Below are 21,301 nucleotides of genomic sequence, written 5' to 3'. Positions count from 1 at the left end.
GGCAACACAGTGGGGAAGGTATGTGAGATTTTAGGGGAGGGAGGTATGGTGCTTCAGAAGTGCTAGCCACACGCCTATTTCGGCATGGCCGCACCCTCTTTTGTGTGGTGAAGTGCACGCTATGCTGTGTCCCGATTCGGTGTGTACAAATGTAAGGAGGAATGTATTAGTACATGTCCTTTAGTATTTTGTAGCATTACGTTGCCATGTATGGCATCATGCACTCAAGGTGATCTTAAATGTCTGCATATTAGTGTAGGAAAAAGAGCATTGTTAGAACAGATATTAAATGTTCTACTATTTTATGTCAGGATTTAGGTGTAATCATGCAAATTCCCTAACTAGGAATTTCATCTGATTTTATGCTTCCCACCAGAGTTAGAGGAATGGTTTGGACAATGGTTTTGACCAGTTGCCTACTTAACAATCAGGACTGCTTTAAAATGTCAGTGGGACCTGGAGATAGATGACACTTTTGGTCCACCAGTCCTTTTGTAAGGCACATATTTTTTTTACAAAATGCTAAATTGTTTGTTTCATCTTGCAGAGTATACTTTGGGAGAACATATCTTATTTTAGAATCTAAAGGACTAACTGTGCTGCACATAGTGTCACACTGCAACCTTGTTATATAAGCCAGCTCCAGGATGTAGTCCCTAATCACCAGTACAGTTTCCATTCTCCAGTATATAGCCCACGGATCCAATTATCAGTTGTATGCCACCATTAATGCACAACCTCCCTGGCTCTAGTTTAGGTGTACAGCACCTAGTACACAACTCTCCAGTATATGGCTTCCTTACTATAGATCCTGGAACGCTCATTTCTTAAGTTTCCAGGGTATAGCACACAGACTCTCTGCACTATACAACCCTGTACTCTGTTAAGAGAGGACTTGCTGCTCGGTACAGGTTAGATTTACATCCTAGACTTGGACCACAGTTAGGATTTATTATTGACCTATGTTTTTGGCTGTTTGGACTACTGTTAGGTCTAATGTTGATAATAGAGATATTAATATTTAATGCCTTCATGTTTTTACATATAAAGCAAAGGCGCCCCTAATTAGTACCACCCCCGTAGCCCGTAGTACCTAGCACTGCTGCAGCACTTTTGGTTGTGGCTGGGTCAGCAATCATTGTGCATGGGAAGCCTATTAGACGAGTCATGCGCTTGTCCAATCAGCTTTCCTGACACATTTCGGTCAGTCAAGCTACACTTAATCACAGTTCTCTCAATGGTGACTGGAGAGTAGAGATATTAGGGGGATATGACTGGTAAGTACCTAGCAAACAGTGATGGTTTCTGGGTCAAGACTTTCATGATTTTACTGGTTAGCAGAGGTCCCCTTTTGTTGTAAAATAAATAAATGTGTATATATATTTCTGGGAGCTCTCCTTTAAGTGGTCGGGATATCTGGAATGCTGATGTTGAGGTTATTTTAAATCTTTAATTATTTAAGCGCCATTATAAGCTGATCATGATCCCTCTTTTCCCCAATTTATTACAGCTGCTTCAGTGACAGTGTGGATAGTAATGAATAACTGTTTTATGCAGCTGTATTGTTATGTATGCATGTCATGTAACATTATTTTATTATGTTGATTTTTAATTAACTATGGTTGGTTTTGAAGCTTTTATCTTTATTACATCATTTAGTCTTACTTTCATTCTCCAACTGCTGTGTGTGGTGGTTCATTAAGATTGTGAGAAGTAGTTGTTTTGTATAGAGTCTAGAACAGTGTTGGCTAACCTGTGACACTCCAGGTGTTGTGAAACTACAAGTCCCAGCATGCTTTGCCAATATATAGCAGCTTATTGCTGGAAGGGTATGCTGGGACTTGTAGTTTCACAACACCTGGAGTGTCACAGGTTAGCCAACACTGGTCTAGAATGTGTGGTTGGATAATGTGATGGGGTGTACTGGCTGGGTAATGGTGTTAATGTATATACTGAATACTCTGATCATGGGAAGACTAGCTTGAACATTCTGTCCGACTTTATAATTATTCCTCTTCCTTTCTTTAAAAGACCAAATTGGTTTTCCCAAGTGGTGAGGGGGGTGTGTTTTGCTGTACTGGAAAGCATGTTGCCGGAGTCTGGCATTAATTCACACATGATTTTATTTTTATGGTTTAGTGAGATATAGATTTATGAATAAGTAACCTTACACTATATTCTGTTTTAGATAAATCAGGTCAAAATCTGGGTGTGTATCACTCAATGAGGCCCTTAATGAAAGTAACGAACTCCTTCAAAGAGGGACATACTGTGATAACCGTAGACAGTGGGAGCTGAAATACTGTATAGGCGCAACTTTGTAGGAAAATGTATAAGGTCTTGTATGCTACACAAGTCATTTTCTGTGCAATTAATCACATAGGATGCTTTGCATATCTGTAATCAATTGTCTATAGTGGAGCCAGCTAAATATGCTGCAGTGTCTACATGTATGGACATCAAATAGATCACTAGCAGAAACATAATTGAAGACAAGAGAAGTGATATTGCTTCTAGCTAATCACATGCAGTCATGCAGTTTTACTTTTTAAGAGAAATTAGTTTTATGCAAATGTTTTTTGTTTTACTCTCTATTTTTATTAGTAATTCTATTTTTTTTTTTTTTTAATCCCACAACGTCAATATTTCTTCTAGTATTGTAGATTGGGATTCATTATTGCCCACCAGCCAGGGCGACAGAGAAAACGGAGTACCATTGTAGTGTACCTAAATAGGAGGTGGTTCTATTGTTCACTTTTATTTAGTTTTGAAATAAATACAGACGCACTGGAAAGTGGCTTTCTATTGTGTTCCCCTGTTTAAAATAAAGAAATAAAAATAAAGCTGTGACAATGAGTTCATCAGATATTCACCTATCGTACCCAATTTTCAGCATGTAGACCTTTTTTAAATCCATTCATAGACAAGTTCTTCTTAGACCATTTTAACACTGATTTTAGTCAGTTGACTCTAATGGTGAACGGAACACTGCTAGAAGTTCTTTAAAGTCGCTTATTAACCAGAGTGAGTTCATTTTTGTAAATCCAGACTATAGCAGAAGTTGGCCGTTAAAAAGCAGCTTCAATTATTTGTAATTCATGGTTGCTAACCCTCTGCTGTAAAAATAAGCACATATTAAAGCGTTTCTAGCATATCTACTTGTGAGCTGGATTTTTTTTATCTGAGATTTACCCATTTAATTTGAAAGGACTGTAGTTTGGATTGTCGCATTCCCCTCCCTCTCCTATTCACTACAATAGAAAGTGGCGGACAGTGGTTATGTTATTAAGTTATTTTATTTCTTTGTGGCAAAAAATAACTTTGGAAAACAGATTAACCCTTTGTGAATTAGTTTCAATGTTGGATTTTAACCACATGGCAACATGAACGTGAATAACGTGTTTTCTAGTAATATATCCCAAAGAGTTGTCATCTGCTTTAAGTTTACAAGATTACCAAAGGTCTACATTTCGCTGTCACTATGACATACGTTATATCTGCGTTTAGTTGTAAAACAAAATTACTAGTTGTATACATATCCAGTGCTTGCAGTCTTCTGGATGCAGATGTGCAAATTCCAATCTGCATTCCTGCCCAGCAATGTGGTATTTTACTGACGTTTGTGGACTGCCCTAAATTCTTAGAATGCAAAATAATCATTCTTTTATTTCCGTGTTTCAGTTGGCAGCATGATCATCTTTTTATGCTTTAGGAAAAATTAAAGTCAAAACAAACTAGTTCTATATCCATCAAGGTGTTTTAGATTATACTAATACATAGGTAAATAGTAAATGAGGAAGTTATGCTGGAAGCTATGTGTTAACATAACATTCTTTGAGAAATGTAGAGAGGTGCTGCCTGGGTGCTCCGCTATGTTCTTAGCCTTGTATCTGTTTATTTATTTTTAATAAAGAAAACAAAAAACCAAATGATTGAATAATCACTGTCCAAGATATACAGGGAGACAATTCTAAATTTAGTAATTTGGCAGTCTATCTGGGGCTAATGTAAAATTCTGAGAACAAGTCAGTTGAGTTACTTGAGTTCTTTTTTTTTTTCACATTTTTGCCCTTTAAATCATTGGTATCCACCTGGGGCCTGTGTGCCATAACTATCCCATAAAGAGTCATCTTCTGTGGTCCACAGGTTGTTACTGACAGCAATCAGCAGTTACAACATTGAAACCGCTGTTTTTGCAACCATATTGTGATAAAGCCAATGGGTTCCAACAACCACTTTGGGACCACCATGAGAGTTTGCAGCAACCAGCGGTGTCACTAACTGAAAGCGCGGAATAGTAAACCAAGGCAAAATCTAGCAAGCAGGCATATACAGGGAAAATTATCTTTACAATCAATTTGATTTAATTTCAATGCTGGGAAAATAAGAATAGATGGTAAGAATTGTATCTAAAAGGCAAGAAAAATATATTTTATTGTGCAGTTAGTCATTATTAAAAAGACTGAAATTTTCGTGGAGAAATCTCTAAAATCTGGAACGTAGAAAGATTTGGCAACTATATGTATTTGTCTCATTATAGTTTTTTTTTGTTTTTGTTTTTTTTTCTTTTTAAACCTGAATGTATATATCTGTATCTGGTATTATTATATTTTGTGTTTTTAGGTGTCTTTAACTGAGGTATTTCTTCTGTTGTTTTGTATCATGACTTAAAGTTCTACTCCACACCTAATTGATGGAACACACTGGCAGTGCTTGAGAATAAACACAATTGGCACTTTCAATCCACTCTGCTTTTCAGGATTCTGGAAGTGACTCTTAGCATATTTTGTATTCATGGACAACTGCACTATGTAGCTTTTCTTATGTGCATATAATTCCCAGTGTCTTGTCTTACAGTTGCACAGTAACAACTGATTATTCTGTACTCTTGAATCCTAGATGCAATTCTTAGTTTCTTATTCTGTATCTTTGGACAAGTGCAAAGTATCGCTTATTTTGCCCTGTATACCTGGTGCTATTTTCTGTATATTTAGCAGCCAAAATTTATTGAGCAATCCAGACTGCATCATCATCATCTTCTCACCAAGTTAAAGCCCCCACTGGTGGGTCATGACCGTAGCTAGGAGCCTGCCACAGACCCCACTATTGATTTCTCCAGAGTGAGTGATGGTGATTAGGCGCAACAGGAGTGTTTTGGAGAGGGAGGGGGTGGGGGGTGCGCAGTATTGTACCCGGAGGAGGGCATATATAAAAGCAGAAGGTGTAGTCCCCTCCCCCTCTTTTCAGAAGAACATGTGGAGGGAAGCCCACCTAGTATAGGTTTTAAAAGGGGGTTAGGATATTTTGTTTTTCACTACTTGATTGTTATATTGTATACTGTACGTTGATGATGCCCTATTTGATTTTCATTAAAAAATGCAGGCCTATCAACTTGTTTTAAATTTTTTTTAAATAAAAATAAATATGAGCTAATCAGACCGTGGTTAGCCTTGGCTGGTCTGTCTGAATTGTAGCCCCCAGACAACTATCAAACCATGCAATTGCATTGTTTTGACTAACTGCTAGTTTTATTTTCCAGTCATAAAAAAATAAACAAACAAACAAAAGTCCTTGCCTGTTCGGCACCAACTAAACATAAAGGGACACTCTCTCTAAAGTAATGAACCTTGTGTCCCATACACCCACAAAATATACAGGACCTGGTCACTGTTTGCAGGGTCTCTCAGGAGGCATCCAACCACCTCGCCAGACTGTGAGAGACACAGGAAACTGTTGAGCAGCTTTTTGTTAGCACGTTGCAGGTGCAACTCCTGATTAGTATGCTGTGAGACTGGGAGATCAGAAGACCTGAACTGGGCCTAATGTATGGAGCCCACCCTTCTCTCTCCATACATAATCCCCAGCAGTTTTTCCTACAGTTGAGAAACACACTTTGGAAGGCTTTTCCCACACACGTAAACAATTTCACTGGAGCTTTAATGTGCACAAGTCAGAAAGCCTGGGACATATCCTCTGCGATTCACCAATTTCCCTGTCTTTCTGTCACACAAAGAAGAGAGAAATAAAGTAAGCCAAATCATATGTAAAAAAAAAAAAAAAAGAATACATGGAAATGATTAAAATAGATTTCTGTATATAATTTTTGTAAGGCAAATGTATTTATCATTTTTTTGGCTATGCTCTTGTTGCTTTATTTTATGTAGATATTTTTTGATTATGTCCTGGATACAACAAATGACTGTTGGTCACCAATGTGCACTCAATTTTAAATATGCTTTTGCATTCATATATATTTACAATGTACAAATATATAGCAGTATTATAATACTACAATATGTAAGACAGGCAGCATATATACAGTGGTGAAGAGAGAAAAAAATACACTCAATGCTCTGAGAATAATTCCTTCTCTGAATAAGTCTCCCCTGTTTAAAAAGCAAAGAAACAAAACAAAAAACGTGCACACAGAATGTATAGCACAGCCAGCGCTGATGCCCTAGACACTATGAAACTTGTTGCCGTAGACTACCATAGTATCCCGATTACCTTCCAAAAATGCATTTGAAGCTTTTTTTTCTTCTGCTGCTGTTTGATCTAGTAATACTGTTTGTTGTTGCAATATTTTTGCATTTGTTCTTATTTACTTGTAGCCATTTTAAGCGGGGTTCTTAGTGTTTCGTTTATAGACATTAGATGCTGCACAGCCAGATGTTGTTCACTTTCAGTGCCAACTGGGCTCTATTTGAGTTGGCTTTTTTTATTTTTATTAAGATCAGCATTTCTGTCAATGAGGAACTGAAAATAATAAAAGCTGGGTGCTGCTGCTGTTTTTCAGTAAAATAATCACCAGAATGTACCAATATGATTAAACGTTTAATATATTTATTGCCTACCTAGCCATTTCTATGATTTTGTAAAAATAAGCATGGCAATTCAGTGAAGCTCCTCCCATACATGGTAACATTTTTGTAAAGGTCTTAAAGCAATGAAGAGAACCTAAAGAGCATATGTCTATAAAAATGACTACTTAATGCAAATTTAATGTTTTTTGTTTTGATCTGTTTATCGGAGAAAAAATGGGGAGAGTTGCGGGGTTTACTCAGATGTCCTTCCTTTTATCAAGGGATGATTAATTTCATATTACCTGTTACTGCATTTTAACACTTCAATACATCAACATACAATCTGCATGTTGCCAGCGGTGCACAACCTGTAGGTTGAAATCCCAATCAATTTTTAGGGTCCTTTGATTGTTCTGGAACCTCCAATGTTGGGGTTCCAGAACAATGGCATACTGACACTTTAAACTTAAAAAGAAGAAAAATGAGCACCACTGTTCTAGGAGACTGCAGCAAATCTCTGAGACCATCTTCTTCCCAATTCCAGAATAGTGCTGGAGATAAGTTTATAAGCCAGGTATTTTTACAGAGCTCATTATACAGACCAGATCTGGACAAGGAATTGGAACATAAACAATGCTGGACAGATTTGGGTTAGCAGAAACTCTTATTTATTCAAGCCTGGTTAACTACACTGTTTGTATTATTTTTCCACTGGTGCTCAGTGCTGTATGGGAACCGATTTGTCATATTACTTAATTACAGTTTTGCTTTTAGGATTAGACGTCGGCCTCAAAGTCAGTTACCTAATTTGTGATGCTAGTGAGGGAAATAGGCCTGTGTATTTTTGACAATGTGTTGTTGCTGATATTGGTCATATATTGCAACCTTTCCACCCGGATAGGTTGATTCAGATGGATTGCTAATAAGCAATAAGGTTCCAGGGGAAAACTTGACAGTATTTCTGTGAATGCTAAAAGTCTTTGACATTTCGTTATAGCCTTCCCCTGATTTGTGCTTTTAATAAAATTTTCTCATAACTGCTCTGATATTCATGATGAAGCTTTTGTTTGGAAACACATTAACCAAATGTAGGACTTTTCACAGACAGGTGTATTTATTTGGAATTTAATTAAAATACTTTAATTGCACTCAGGTGGACTTCAATGAATTGTGTATGTGTCTCTGAAGACACCTGATTGCACCAGGATTTATTCACTCATCTCTTAGCAAAAGGAGTAAATTCTTATTAATCCAATACAGCTATAGGCTGTTTTTATTTGTAATTGATTAAGACAAATATTTAATGTGTTTGTTTTTTTTTTGTATTTGACATTGTAGCATATTTTTTGCATTGATCAGTGGTAATCAAATTCTTTAGAATTCGCTTTACAGAGTGTACAACATCTGTGCAGTAGAAGACATGATTAGTTGCAACTGTAGTTTGCCATGATTCATCTGATTAAACAGGGGTGAAATTAAAGTGAACCCAGTCACACTGTGCTAGGACATACAGTTTGTTCCATTAATATGTCTTCAGATTATATTAGGCAAATGTATTTGATTTCCATACATTATCACTAAACAGTGTTGATATAAGCAAGATTTATTGCTGTCTGATTTACTAGCTGAGAAACAAGTCGGCAAGAATCCTATGAATTGAATTCTCGCATAATTGCACAAAAACTCCCATTTATGGGCAAGCTTCCTACGAGCACTGTCAATTACCCTCGGAATGTGGTTTAGCATTGAAGGTGAAGTCCTATTTAGAAACAAATTAACTAAAGTTATTCATAGGTTTTCACAATGCCCCTTTTACTTTGAAAACCTGGCCAAAAAAATATTTTATAACACAGTTTCCGTTGCCACAATTTTCTGGTGTCCCACAAATGCAGTGTTTGCAAAATAAAATGTCTGCTGAAGAGCAGACGTTAATCTATAAACTTTTTTTTTCCAGCCAGACTACTCTTGTTAAGGTCAACTCCCAGAATCTCAAGTCTTCCTATATTGTCACATGAGTTCCCTCTTTGGCTGGGTACACACTTCAGAAAACTTCTCTCGATGCGTTATCGTTAACGATTTTACAAACTACTGAAAGCTCCGATTAACATGCTGATCCTTATGTACACACTATACACGTTTTATTAGATTTACCTTCAGGTCTGTGCTTTTCATCTGTCATTAGCATTGGCTGAAGAGACTGTAAACTCTATGGAGATCTGCCTACACTGCTGGTTGTGAGTGCACACAGTTCAGAATTTGCCCGTTGCCGTTCCATCAGTTATAGAGAATTTTGGTCAGTTTATAAAATAAACTAAAATTGATTCGATCTGCTTTGGAACGATAAAACATAATCCTTAGGTCCGATATCGCATTAGTGTGATATCGCAAAAATGCTGTAGTGTGTACCCAGCCTTAGAAAGAAACTTTTGAGATATATATATATATATATATATATATATATATATATATATATATATATATATATATATATATATATATGTGTATGTATATGTGTGTATATATGTATATGTGTGTATATATATATATGTGTGTATGTATATGTGTGTATATATGTATATGTGTGTATATATATATATGTATATGTATATGTGTGTGTGTATATATATATATATATATATATATATATATATATATATATATATATATATATATATATATGTATATGTATACATGTTTTCAGAATTGAATTTTTTTTATCATAGTTCTCTAAAAGATACTTTTAATACGCTTACATTGGCCAAACCTAATCAGACAATGAACATTTTAGTGCTAGGTATTACATTTTATTTATGGAGGACACAAAAGGCTATTGCATTCAGCAAGCTAACCAAATAAAAATATCATGGAATGGCAGTTGTTACATATGATGTTTAATGTTACAAGATGTTACCTTCACGCTCTGTTTTCATTAACATACCACCGTCTCTATCGCCTCCCCTACCCACAATGTGAATAGTTTTAAAACTGTGGAACATAAATGGATCACAGCTCTCGCTAAACCCAAAAAGATATGATACACTGTGAAGGACCGTCTGTTTGCCAGGAGCTGACTATTAAGATATGTTCAGTGGCTAGTTCCTGTCTCCACCTTTCATCCTCTTTCCTCATTACCATCACACCACCAAAAAGCTACACAAAAATGCCTGTCACCCATGGGTGCTTCATTATTGGTGACTGGTAATGCTTACAGTATGCTTCCGCCTTACAGTAGCCACACATACTTTCCCCATCAACGCTACAGTTGGCTCTCTATTACCCTAGGCATTAATTGTTCTTACAACTCTTAGAATGTAAGCTTGTTTGGGCAGGGCAGTCTTTATCTTCTGTTTTCATGTCTGTGTATGTATTAATGTGTATCATGATCCCCCTCCAATGAGGTAGATGGATATACATATACACACAATTGGCATCACAAGAGGGCACTCTTATCTTGTATATTTAATTACTGCAATATAAGTGTACAGAAAAATGCATGCTTATAAAAAGTAAATGTCTGGCTTATCTGAGTGATTAATCAGGCTTGTCAGTGCTCAGAATCTACCTTGGGGGTCTCTGGTGAGATAAAATACCTTAAAATCCTAGAAAGAAAGAAGAGGCCAAGAAAAGGCCATCCTAATAGTATCTATCTGCCACAAAGACCATGAATGTGGTCTCTGTGCAAGATGTCCTCACTGCTATAATAAGAAGCAACATTAAAACCACTTGCCTAATATTGTATAGGTCCCCCTTGTGCTGCCAAAATAGCTCTGACCTGACTGTGGACTCCACAAGACGATCTGAAGGAGTCCTGGGATGTTGGCAGCATATCATTTGAGTCCTGTAAGTTGTGAGGTGGCGCCTCCATAGCTCAGACTTTTTTTTTTTTACTTCATAAACAGCCCTTAGATGCTCATTTAGATTAAGATCTGGGATATATGTCAACACCTTAAATTTCTTCAAACCATTCCTGAACAGATTTTGCAGTGTGGCAGGGTACATTACCCTGCTGAATGAGGCCACTGCCATAAGTGAATACTGTTGCCATAAAGTGGTGTACTTGGTCTGCAGCAATATGTAGGCAGGTGGTACGTACAAAACTAACATCCACATGAATGCCAGGACCCAAGGTTTCCCAGAAGAATATTGCCCAGAGCATCACACTGCCTCTGCCCACTTCCCGCCTTCCCATAGTTAATCCTGGTGTCATCTCTTCCCCATGTAAACTATGTACACACCTGTACCCATAATATATAAGAAAACATGATTCATCAGACCAGGTCACCTTTTTTCATTGCACCATGGTCCAGTTCTGGCACTTACGGGCCCTTTTATAGGCGCTTTCAAGGGTCAGCATTGGCACTATGAAGGCACACAACCCATTGTGCAGCAAGCTGCGATGCACTGTGTTTTCTGACACCTTTCTATTATAGCCATCATTAACTTTTTTAGCAATTTGTGCTACAGTGGCTCTTCTGTGGGATTGGACCCGACGGGCTAACCTTCACTCCCCATGTGCATCAGTGAGTCTTTGATGCTCATGACCCTGTCGTTAGTTCACCTGTGTCCTCTCTTGGCCCATTTTTGGTAGGGAATAACCACTGGATACCGGGAACACCCCACAAAACCAGCCGTTTTGGAGATGTTCTGACCCAGTTGCCTAGCCATCACAATATGGCCCTTGTCAAAGTCTCTCAGATCCTAACACATGCCCATTTTTCTTGCTTCCAACACGTCAATTTCAAGAACCGACTGTTCACTTGCTGCCTAATATATCCCATCCCTTGACAGATGCCAGTGTAATGAGATTATCAATGTTATTCACTTCACTTGTCAGTGGTTTTAATGTTGTGACTGATTTGGAGCGGATTATTTTTTTTTGTAATATACCCACTACTGTAAAATAATTGCTATACAGTCTATATATAAACACTATTAAAGTAATTATATATCGTTTTCAAATAAGCATTGCCCAAGCGATTGTATTGTGTTTCCAACGCACAAAGTAATTTATTTTGCAAACTTTAACAATTCAATACATGATTATAAAACAGTACAGCCAATACCAAAAAGAGATAAATACATACCGCGCTCCCATGGGTACCAGTGAACAGTATTTCACTCTAGAATACTGTGGTCAGAGAATGGCTGAAGCTAGTGGGAGCACAGCTATGATTATATACATTCAGTGTTACAGAGAGAACAATGCAGATGACGTGGCTTGCTTCTATAGGTCCAGAATTCAGGTGGGTCCAGTGTAAACAGGTCATAGGCTAGTTCAAACAACCCCCTCAAAGGCTGAGGGTCAACATTCCAGATGATTCTCCGGCCCAGAAACCAGTTGCAACTAGTCCATTAACATTTTACAGTTTGGTATCACTCTAATTATTTATTCCCTAACATCAATAACTAGAGTATACAATATGCGATCTCTTCGACGAATGAACCGGACAGCTGCTGATGAATAGGGGATTAAAATTATATCGGACATGACACATTTCCTATAACCTGAACCTTAAATAACACTAAAGTGTACATATAATCATAATATATAAACTAATAATAAACTAAATACTATCTGCTCATAAATCACTGTGGATTGGAATCACTATAAATATGAAATATATATATAACTAAATGTTGTAGTGCGAGTGTGGGCGTGCGTATGTTACCGTGCGATCGCGTTATGCCACGTGTAGCGTGGCGTACTGAGTGCAATCGCACGATAAAACAATATTAACCAATATACTTTCGTTCATCCAATTATACGACTTCGACAACACATATATAATTATATTTTATATTTTTAGAAGTTGGTGTGTATATCATTTGTGGAATACGGTGTGTAGTAGTTTTGTATGACCATGCTAATCTTGTTGTGTTTTTCTTCTAGCTGACCTGAACAATGTCAGATTCTCAGCGTACAGAACTGCCATGAAACTAAGGAGGTTGCAGAAGGCCTTGTGCTGTAAGTACTTGCTTCCACATGCTGTGTCAGCCTGCTATCTCACAATTGCTTGCTTTCCAGCCCCTGCTTTTTCCCACATGAATTGACTTGCAAGTGTTTACAGCAAGAGACAAAATTTGCGGTTCTTGTGCTTCATAAATAAATTACCCACAGCAATGCAGCAGCTGGTTAATGATTTTTAGATGCCTGATTATATTTTCGGCTCTGTAATTGAAGTTGGCGTTAACATTTGTGCACTGAACTTTGTGTTACACCTAAACAATCAGATAACACTTTATCAGTTTAATGTGTCCCACTGTTTTGTCTCTGTCCCAGGGGAGGCTCATTACAAATCCTTAAAACTAGAAAACACCATTTTTTTTATTTTTAAAACTGATTGGTGCAATGGATTTAAATTCTGTTTCCTAAATAGAAAAGCCCGTCTGACAAAAGAACTGGACCTCAAACTGGCTTTTGACTTGGAAATCCATGTTTTCAAATAGGTTTTTCTTTTTTTCTTTTGAGAATGCTGTCACAGTTCTGTTGTAGTGAATAGGAAAGGAAAAAAGCATGTGGGAACAGAGACTACTGTCTTTTCAAGCTCACATAATAGATAGAAATTCTAGTTCACTAGTAGTAGTGGGAATGACTTCAATACATGCTTTTCCTTCAGATGGATAGAACAATGTTAATAAAAAATAACTTGAATATCATTTTACTATCATTTGGGCATGGTAATGAAAAGAGATGTGTCGCCTTATGATCTTTTGATCAGTCTAGAGATACATTTTTAAAGCCGACCTTTCTAAGGATCTTTTATTATATATTTCAAGTAGCTGATGTGTTGTAAAATGTTCCTATGTACCTGGGTTTCGTTTATGTTTAGGCTTCATGAAACCTTATTTTGTCTTTTATGTTAGTTTTTATTTTGTTTTTCTCAGAGTGCTGTACAGTGTGTGTGCATGTATGGTTATACTCTGCATAATATCTGTGATCACCTGCCCACAAAGCATATTGCATAGAGATTCGTAATCCCTGCATTCCCTTAACATATGCTGTAACTACACACTAAAGAGTCTATTTATAAATTGTCACATTTGCAAGGTTCAAGGCTATTTTTTAATAGAGGACCGCAGCAGATATCTCTGATATCTGCCCCAGTCTCTTCAATTGCAAAACCATTCCCCATAGCTGTCTTTGCCTTATTTATCAAGCTCCAAAATTTGTAGCTTGGCCCTGGTAGCTGACACCATCTGACAGTGACGTTAGCCGTTATAACCTATGTGGAGAGAATCGCAGGAGAGGCATCTCTGGATCCCTCCCTGGCAGGTTCCATGCGCTCCCCATCGCAAATTCAGTTAGGCCATTAAGATCCTGTTAGTAGAGATTGCTATCACTTTACTGTAGATTAATAGTTGGGACAGGCTCTTATCGGAGCCACTGTCCCAGATAATCAATTTTATTAAATTGCCATGTTAATTTCTTATCATTGTGATTAGAAATAGAAATTAACGTGAGTAATTTGCGAATAGTCATAAATAGCCAACATAAACACATTAAGCAGTAGAGAAAAGGAATCAAAGCTATTTTAGTTGTGTTCATTTTCTATGGAGCCATTGGAGGTTGGGTATTGTCATGGAGGATTCCTTGGACCATGCCGAATAATGGTATGTCATGGTAACCCTACCCCCAGCAATTTGAAATGTAGTGCAGACAAATTGACCACTAGTCAGTCCTGTAGAATTCGGGATTCATTTAGAGTTTTACCCTTTTGCGCACCAAACGTTTGCAGGTAATGAACGCAAATAAAAGTGATGGTGTATATAGGTGATGGTGTACATCTAAAGATGCTTCCAGCTCCAAAACCGGTGGTAGTCACTTTCCCGACAGTGACTACCCTGACAGTGACTACAACGCCATTGGAAATCCGAAGACTCATACCCCGACATGACACAAACAGCGACTTACCATTACACAGACTAATTTCTCGACCCAATCTGTTCCCGACTGTACTAAATGACGTCACTTCAAAACGCGACTAATCTTAAAGCGGCAATGCAGGGACCCGCCTGACATTCATCTCATGTAAGTAGTATTTTAGAGGTTAGGGTTAGCCTTACCGTTAAAACCGTGCATTGCTGCTTTAAGATCTGTCTCGTTTTCAAGTGGCGTCATTTACAACAGTCGGCAACAGATCGGATTTTGAAATTAGTCCATGTGTCTAATGGTAAGTCGTTGTTTCTGTCATGTCGGGGTATGAGTATTCGTTTTCCAATGTCATTAAAGTCACTGTTGGGGTAGTCAGTATGGTTAATTCATACTACACCCCCTCCAAAACAGTAGTATTTGTTGCAGACCTAAGTCAAGTATATGAAGTATAGTATAGTTTTCCCTCATTATAGCATGGAGTTGTGGCTTAACAGTATTAATAGTAAGTGCGTTACCGTATGTATAATAATGTAATGAAGTGTCATAAACTCAAGAAGAAATATTGTCTTGACAGTTATAAATAAAAATTCAAAGTGGATTTTCCATATAAACTGTAATTAAATACAAACCTTTCATTTATCATTTACCCCTTTAAAAATGTTCTTTCCTGCAGTAGTCCAACGGAAATTGCAATTAACTAAAGTGAATAGACGTCTGTGACTTGATATAATATAGTGGTGATGCCAGTGATTAAAGGACTGTCAGCTGGAGGGGTCAATGCTAAAGCAGCCAATCTGCAAGATAGTGCTGCTAATTATCATTGTGTGTCGTTTCACCAACCCTTCAGTACATGCAAGCTATACACCTGGGTGTATCTGTGGGCGTGTCCGCAATAAAATTATGAGAGCACATCCTTACTGCACTTGACCTCCACATGCCCCCAACACCTGCCCCTTTCTGCATCTCCAGGTGTAAGGGGACGTAAAAATCTAGGGCATGCCCTTCCCCAACTATAAATCTGTCCCCACATTTTAAATTTAGCTCCCCCTCCAATGCAACATGGTTTTGCCAAGGTTCAAAGTTACTATTTTTGTTTTGCTTTCCTTTCCTTAATGAATAAGGCCCAGTGTGTCCACGTACATTCGGTACCCAGCATAGTTGGCATACAGTGTGTCCAGTAGTGTCCACAAATGCAGTTTGCCTAGTGTGGGTGTGGCTTTACAACCACTGAAATATATATTTAAAATAATCTACTTGAAAGCACTATGATTAAATACAGTACAGCCCTATCAGATAAGAACTATTCCAGTGTTCAAAATACAATAGAGAGCATCTTGGTGACCTCTGCAACATAGATCTCAAACCTTACAAACCACCTCTTCCAAGTTGCTACTGGTTGTGCAGTGCCAGCTCTCAAAGTGTATGGTGGCTAAGTAATGTAGATCTGACCAGACATGTTGTAGTTACAAATACTCATGCTCCTTGCTTCCTTTGTGTGCTCTTACCTGTTGGAAATTCTGTGAGGTGGTAATAATCACTAGAACAGACTCGGCACTCAGATTAATTGGTGAATGTCATCAGCGCTTCACCATAAAGCTTGCACAATCCACCATTTATCAGAATATTGGCAGCTCTCTTTTGCTTTCCTGACACTGCTGCAGTAGTCTGTACAGACGTTCGGAGTGACCTCTACTGTGCCGCTATGTACTTCTTTGTTGACCAGTGAAGTGGCGGTGGATTAGAGGAACTGCCCATCAGATTCTGATCGTGTCATTAATAATGCATCAATCTTCCTATGAAAGAATGTGGTGTTGCTTTGCTCCAGCTGAGTTCTGGACACCTGTAGAATCTATGCCGCCAAACTGTACCGAATCTAGTTTAATACCCAATAGTGACTCTATTAAAAAACTTATGTCCGTGTTAATTTTGATGATATTAATTTTAATATTTATTAAACTTAATTCATATAGAACCACCATATTGCCTAGTATTTTACATAGTGTATTTAATCTTTCATATCAGTTCCTGTCCAGTTAGCCTGCTAGTATGATTTGGGAGAGCCTTGAGGAAACCCCATGCAAACTTTTGGAAAACATGCAAGCTCCACACGAATAGTGCCCTGGTCTGCATTTTTTTCTGTACCCTTAATGAATGGCACTTCTGAGAGCCCTTTGTTGTCTATAAAGATTGATAACGAAGCATGAACTGAGTTTCATAAAGTTTGAAACCTCTAACTAGTATGAAAACATTTAAATATACACTGATCAGCCATAACATTAAAACCACTGACAGGTGTAGCTTGTTACAATGGCACCTGTTAAGGGGTGGGATATATTAAGCAGCACAAGAACAGGCAGTTCTTGAAGTGGCTGTGTTGGAAACTGGAAATATGGGCAAGTGTAAGGATCTGAGCGACTTTGAGAAGGGCCATATTGTGATGGCTTGAGGACTGGGTCAGAGCATCTCTAAAATGTCGGGTCTTGTGGTATGTTCCAGTTATGTAGCCTAAGGCTGATTGATGCGCTTGGGGCGAAGGCTTGCCCGTCTAGATCAGTCCCACAGAAGTGCTGCTGTAGAACAAAAGCAGAAAAAGTTAATTCTTGTTATGATCGAATGGTGTCAGGAAACACAGTGCATCTCAGCTTGCTGCAGACTGGTCAGAGTGCCCATGCTGACCCCTGTCATCTGCTGTAAGAGCCTACAATGGGCAAGTGAGTGCCAGATCTGGACTATGGAGCTATAGAAGAAGGTGGTCTGGTCTGATAAATCACACTTTCTTTTACATCATGTGAATGGCTGGCTGGGTGCATGTGCGTCAGGATACACTATGGGAAGAAGGCAATCCAACGGAGGCAATGTGATGATCTGGGAAACCTTGGGTCCTGGCATTCATGTAGATGTTACTTTGCCACTTACCGCCTGCCTAAACATTGTTGCAGGCCAGGTATACCCCTTCATGGCAACAGTATTCCCTTATGGCAGTGGCCGTTTTTAGGAGTATAATACGTCCTGCCACAAAGCAAATATTGTTCAACAATGGTTTGAGGAACATGAGAGTTCAAGGTGTTGACTTGATCTCTGAATTCCCCTGATCTCAATCCGATCGAGAATCTGTGGGATGTACTGGAAAAACAAGTCCGAGCCATGGAGGCCCCACCCCGCAACTTAAAGGACTTAAAGGATCTGTTGCTAACGTCTTGGTGTCACAGGTCACTTCTGAGGTCTTGTGCCTCCCAGGGCCATCTTAACAACATTATGGGCCCCCGGGCAAAGCAGTGCACCGGGGCCCCTATATATATATATATATAGATATAGATATAGATATAGATAGATGTACTTGCTCAGTGACCCTTGAAGGTTTTTTTTGCAGGTTTTTCTCTTTCTCAGGATTATTTATTCTAATTAAGAGCCCTGCCTATGGGGCCCCCTTGCCCGTGGGGCACCTGCCCATCATGCCCAATGGAAAAGATGGCCCTGGTGCCTCCAAAACAGTTCTGACCCACCAAGGCATGAACTTCACAAGGGGGACCTGCACAATATTAGGCAGGTGGTTTTAATGTTGTAGGTGATCGGTGTATACATACATAGGAAATACCCACAGAATGGGCCAACACCAGTTGCACAGCCTTCTACCAGCAAAAATGTTACAAGGTTTATGGAAACCTTTTAAATGGAAATAGTCATTTTTTGATGCTAGGACAGAATGACCTTAAATAGGTTTTTAAGATGAGTTCAGCAGAGCAGTACAGCTTGATGTTTGGGTAGAAAGCCTAGAGAGTGTCTGTGATTTTGTAGCTATGGAAATCAATATATATTCAAGGCTCTGCTGTATGTTTTATGAGTTGGAAAGCTAGCACTTGGTAGCTCTCATAGCTAAATTGAGGTTATCATATATCCTTATTTTCAAATGTGTCTTTTGCCGATAAGCATGATGGCCCGGGAAGACCTAAAAATTACATTTGATTTGCCTGTCAGAAGGCTTTGAACTATTGTGTTCTATATTTTGTTCCCAGAGCTTGGGTGAATAGGAAAAGTAATGTCTGTGTTTCTGTGCATGCTCATTCAGTGAGAAATGGCTGCATTGACCAGTTTATATATTGTACTTGGCTCCGTGTGATGAGAGTGATTACAATGGTTATTTATTTCCTCAGCCCTTTTAACTATTCAATATGGCAGTAAAAACCATAATTTTCCTCTGTGCGGAAGAGTTATGCACGACTTTTGCTGAAATGATGAGAAAATGTGAATTGTTTGAATCCTAGGCTGAAAGCTAATGTGTAATAAAAGCAATTAATTTGGAACAGTGACCCAGAGCAATATTTATAGGGTGTGGGAATGTGGCTTCTTTGTTTTGGGAATAACTGTGATTCAATATATATGGTTAGAGTATTTAACAGAACAGTGCTTGTGCATATTGTGGTTTATTGGGTCATAGCACAGTTCCACATGGTAATATTGGCTTTTAAAAAACAGTAGATAGTGCTTCTTGGAGAAAACTGAATAGATAATTATACTATATGTAATAATAATTACAACCTCCCGTTTGAGAATTAAAATGATCTTGGAACATTTAAAGAAACATGTCCTGTGATTGCTTCACTTACATTTTTTTCATTTTTTTTTTTAGAGAAATATTGATACTAATGTCATTCATTAGACTTGCTTAATCAGCGCTTCCTGCGCTCATCACGGTGTGAGAAAGCTCTGCATCCACTCCACTCTTGGCTTCTTGAGAACACAAAAATATTACGGGGTTATGGTAGCCCTCTGAGATGCCCGGACCTTCAGAGTTCATTATAATGTGCTGTATTTATTAATAAGTGATAGGACTAGTGTTCGATTGCTTCATATTGTTGCATTAGAAAACCTATTATCGCTTAATTTATCAAAAAATCTTGCAAAGGCAGCTCAATGATACCATTGTAGGCATTGAGGAACTCTGCTAACCTGTTACCTTCAGTGTATTCTTGGAAAGTGTATTACAATGATAGTAGCTATTCTTTTCTTGTATTTACCTTGTGCACTGTTTACGGCTCGCCCTGACTTATGGACCATATCATATTTTGCCCCAGCTGCCAGCTAACTTTTAACATCATTGCATTTAGTCATGGCCTTAAATGCATGGGTCTGCGTTTAGCAAGGAATTAGGGGTCTATTTATTATTACTAGTCCTGTTGCGATAAGTGTGATTTTTGTTCACTTACCACCTTCATTTATGAAATATATCACTGAGACAGCTGACAAGTACTGGCCTGGAGCTTACCACTTTACAGGGCCAGCCTTGTGGTGACACAGAATCCGCTCCACTAATTGGAGGAAAAATAAAATACCTCTTTAGTGGTTCCTAGTAAAAAGATTAAAATGTGTAATGGAAGTGGCGTCATGCACTTCCCCCATGCTCTCCGGTGGAATTCTCTGAGCCCTCTGAACTGCCTCTCTGTCACATTAGTGCCATTAGTGCATAGAGACTTCTCCTTCAGGACACCCCCTCCTATATCCACAGGGCAGAAGAGAGTCAGTCTATAGGTTTAAAAGGGGGACAGTTGAAGTTCAAATAAAATCCTACAGCTGCTGCAGAATCTGCTGGTCTGTCAATCACTAACGGCTCCATAAAACTGAAGTGATAAAGCCAAGAAGAGAATTGAATGATACCATATATTAAAGAGGTTCTGCAGGAGCTCTAATCTACCAGTGGGTATACGATTCCAACCCTGCCTTGAGGTCCCTAGGGGAGGAAAGTTATTGATGTCTATCACACTCAATTAACCCTATTGCACACCTGGCTCTCACCTGCTTTTAGCTTTTCTGGCTTCCCAGGTAGGCAGTGAATTTATTCTACTGACCACCTCCTTTGCAGCACACCAAGAAGCCCTCCGATGGCAGGCCTTGGACTTTCCTGCGAATGTTCTGTTTTTCACCCCCCAAGCTCGAGTCTGGGAGCTGCCATCCAACCGAGGCCTTCAAGCAGCAAGGGGGCACACTTAGGAGTAGTCTTCATCTAGCAACTTGGGTTAGATTTTCAGTGTTCTCCCCAAAACATTTTGCTAACTGGGTTGCATTAAGAAGTATATGGGTGGGGACAGGTGTAATACTTTGCTGGGGAAAAACACCGGGTTTTGCAGGGAATGCTACAAAGTCAGACCTAGTACTATGCAGTTACGTATTCATTTAATCAATAATGTAAAATACAAAATAGCAAATGTGGAGGTCAGTTAAGAGGGCTTAATTTATGTATGAATTTTTAAAGTTCATTTTTAAAATGTCCAATGTTTATCTCATGATATAAACATTAAGAATAAACATATAATAAATATAAATATATATATATAGATATAGTGATTAAAGGTGATAATATGAATAGCTAATTATATGGAAATGCACTGTAAGGATTCCACACACTAAGTCCCCCTTTGTATGGTAGAGCCAAGGGGACATGGGCCAGGTAAAGGCTGGAAAATTTTGACCTTGAAGTGAGGAGTAGAAGTAAATGGTGCATAGTACTGAGGCACAATGCCAGATGTTTCTAAAAACAGACTCTATGGGTGATATGCAGAGATATCGACCCTGTACAGTGGTAACAGTGAGCTGGAATCCATGTTCTCTTGCAGTATAATGATGGCTATGA

General features: G+C 38.4%; 1 protein-coding gene across 10 annotated transcripts in view; it reads left to right on the top strand.

The window, feature by feature from the left end:
• The window catches only part of DMD (dystrophin), a 1,967,742-nt gene that overhangs the window by 1,852,955 nt on the left and 93,486 nt on the right, over positions 1 to 21,301 (top strand). For all 10 annotated transcript variants that reach the window (XM_075200299.1, XM_075200300.1, XM_075200296.1 and 7 more), the window contains one exon: positions 12,694 to 12,768. In XM_075200299.1, coding sequence (XP_075056400.1) covers positions 12,694 to 12,768 — 75 coding nt within the window. The remainder of the gene's footprint in view (positions 1 to 12,693; positions 12,769 to 21,301) is intronic.

Source organism: Mixophyes fleayi, chromosome 2 (assembly GCF_038048845.1).
Source record: "Mixophyes fleayi isolate aMixFle1 chromosome 2, aMixFle1.hap1, whole genome shotgun sequence".
Lineage (NCBI taxonomy): Eukaryota > Metazoa > Chordata > Amphibia > Anura > Limnodynastidae > Mixophyes > Mixophyes fleayi.
This window is presented reverse-complemented; position numbering and strand designations above follow the sequence as displayed.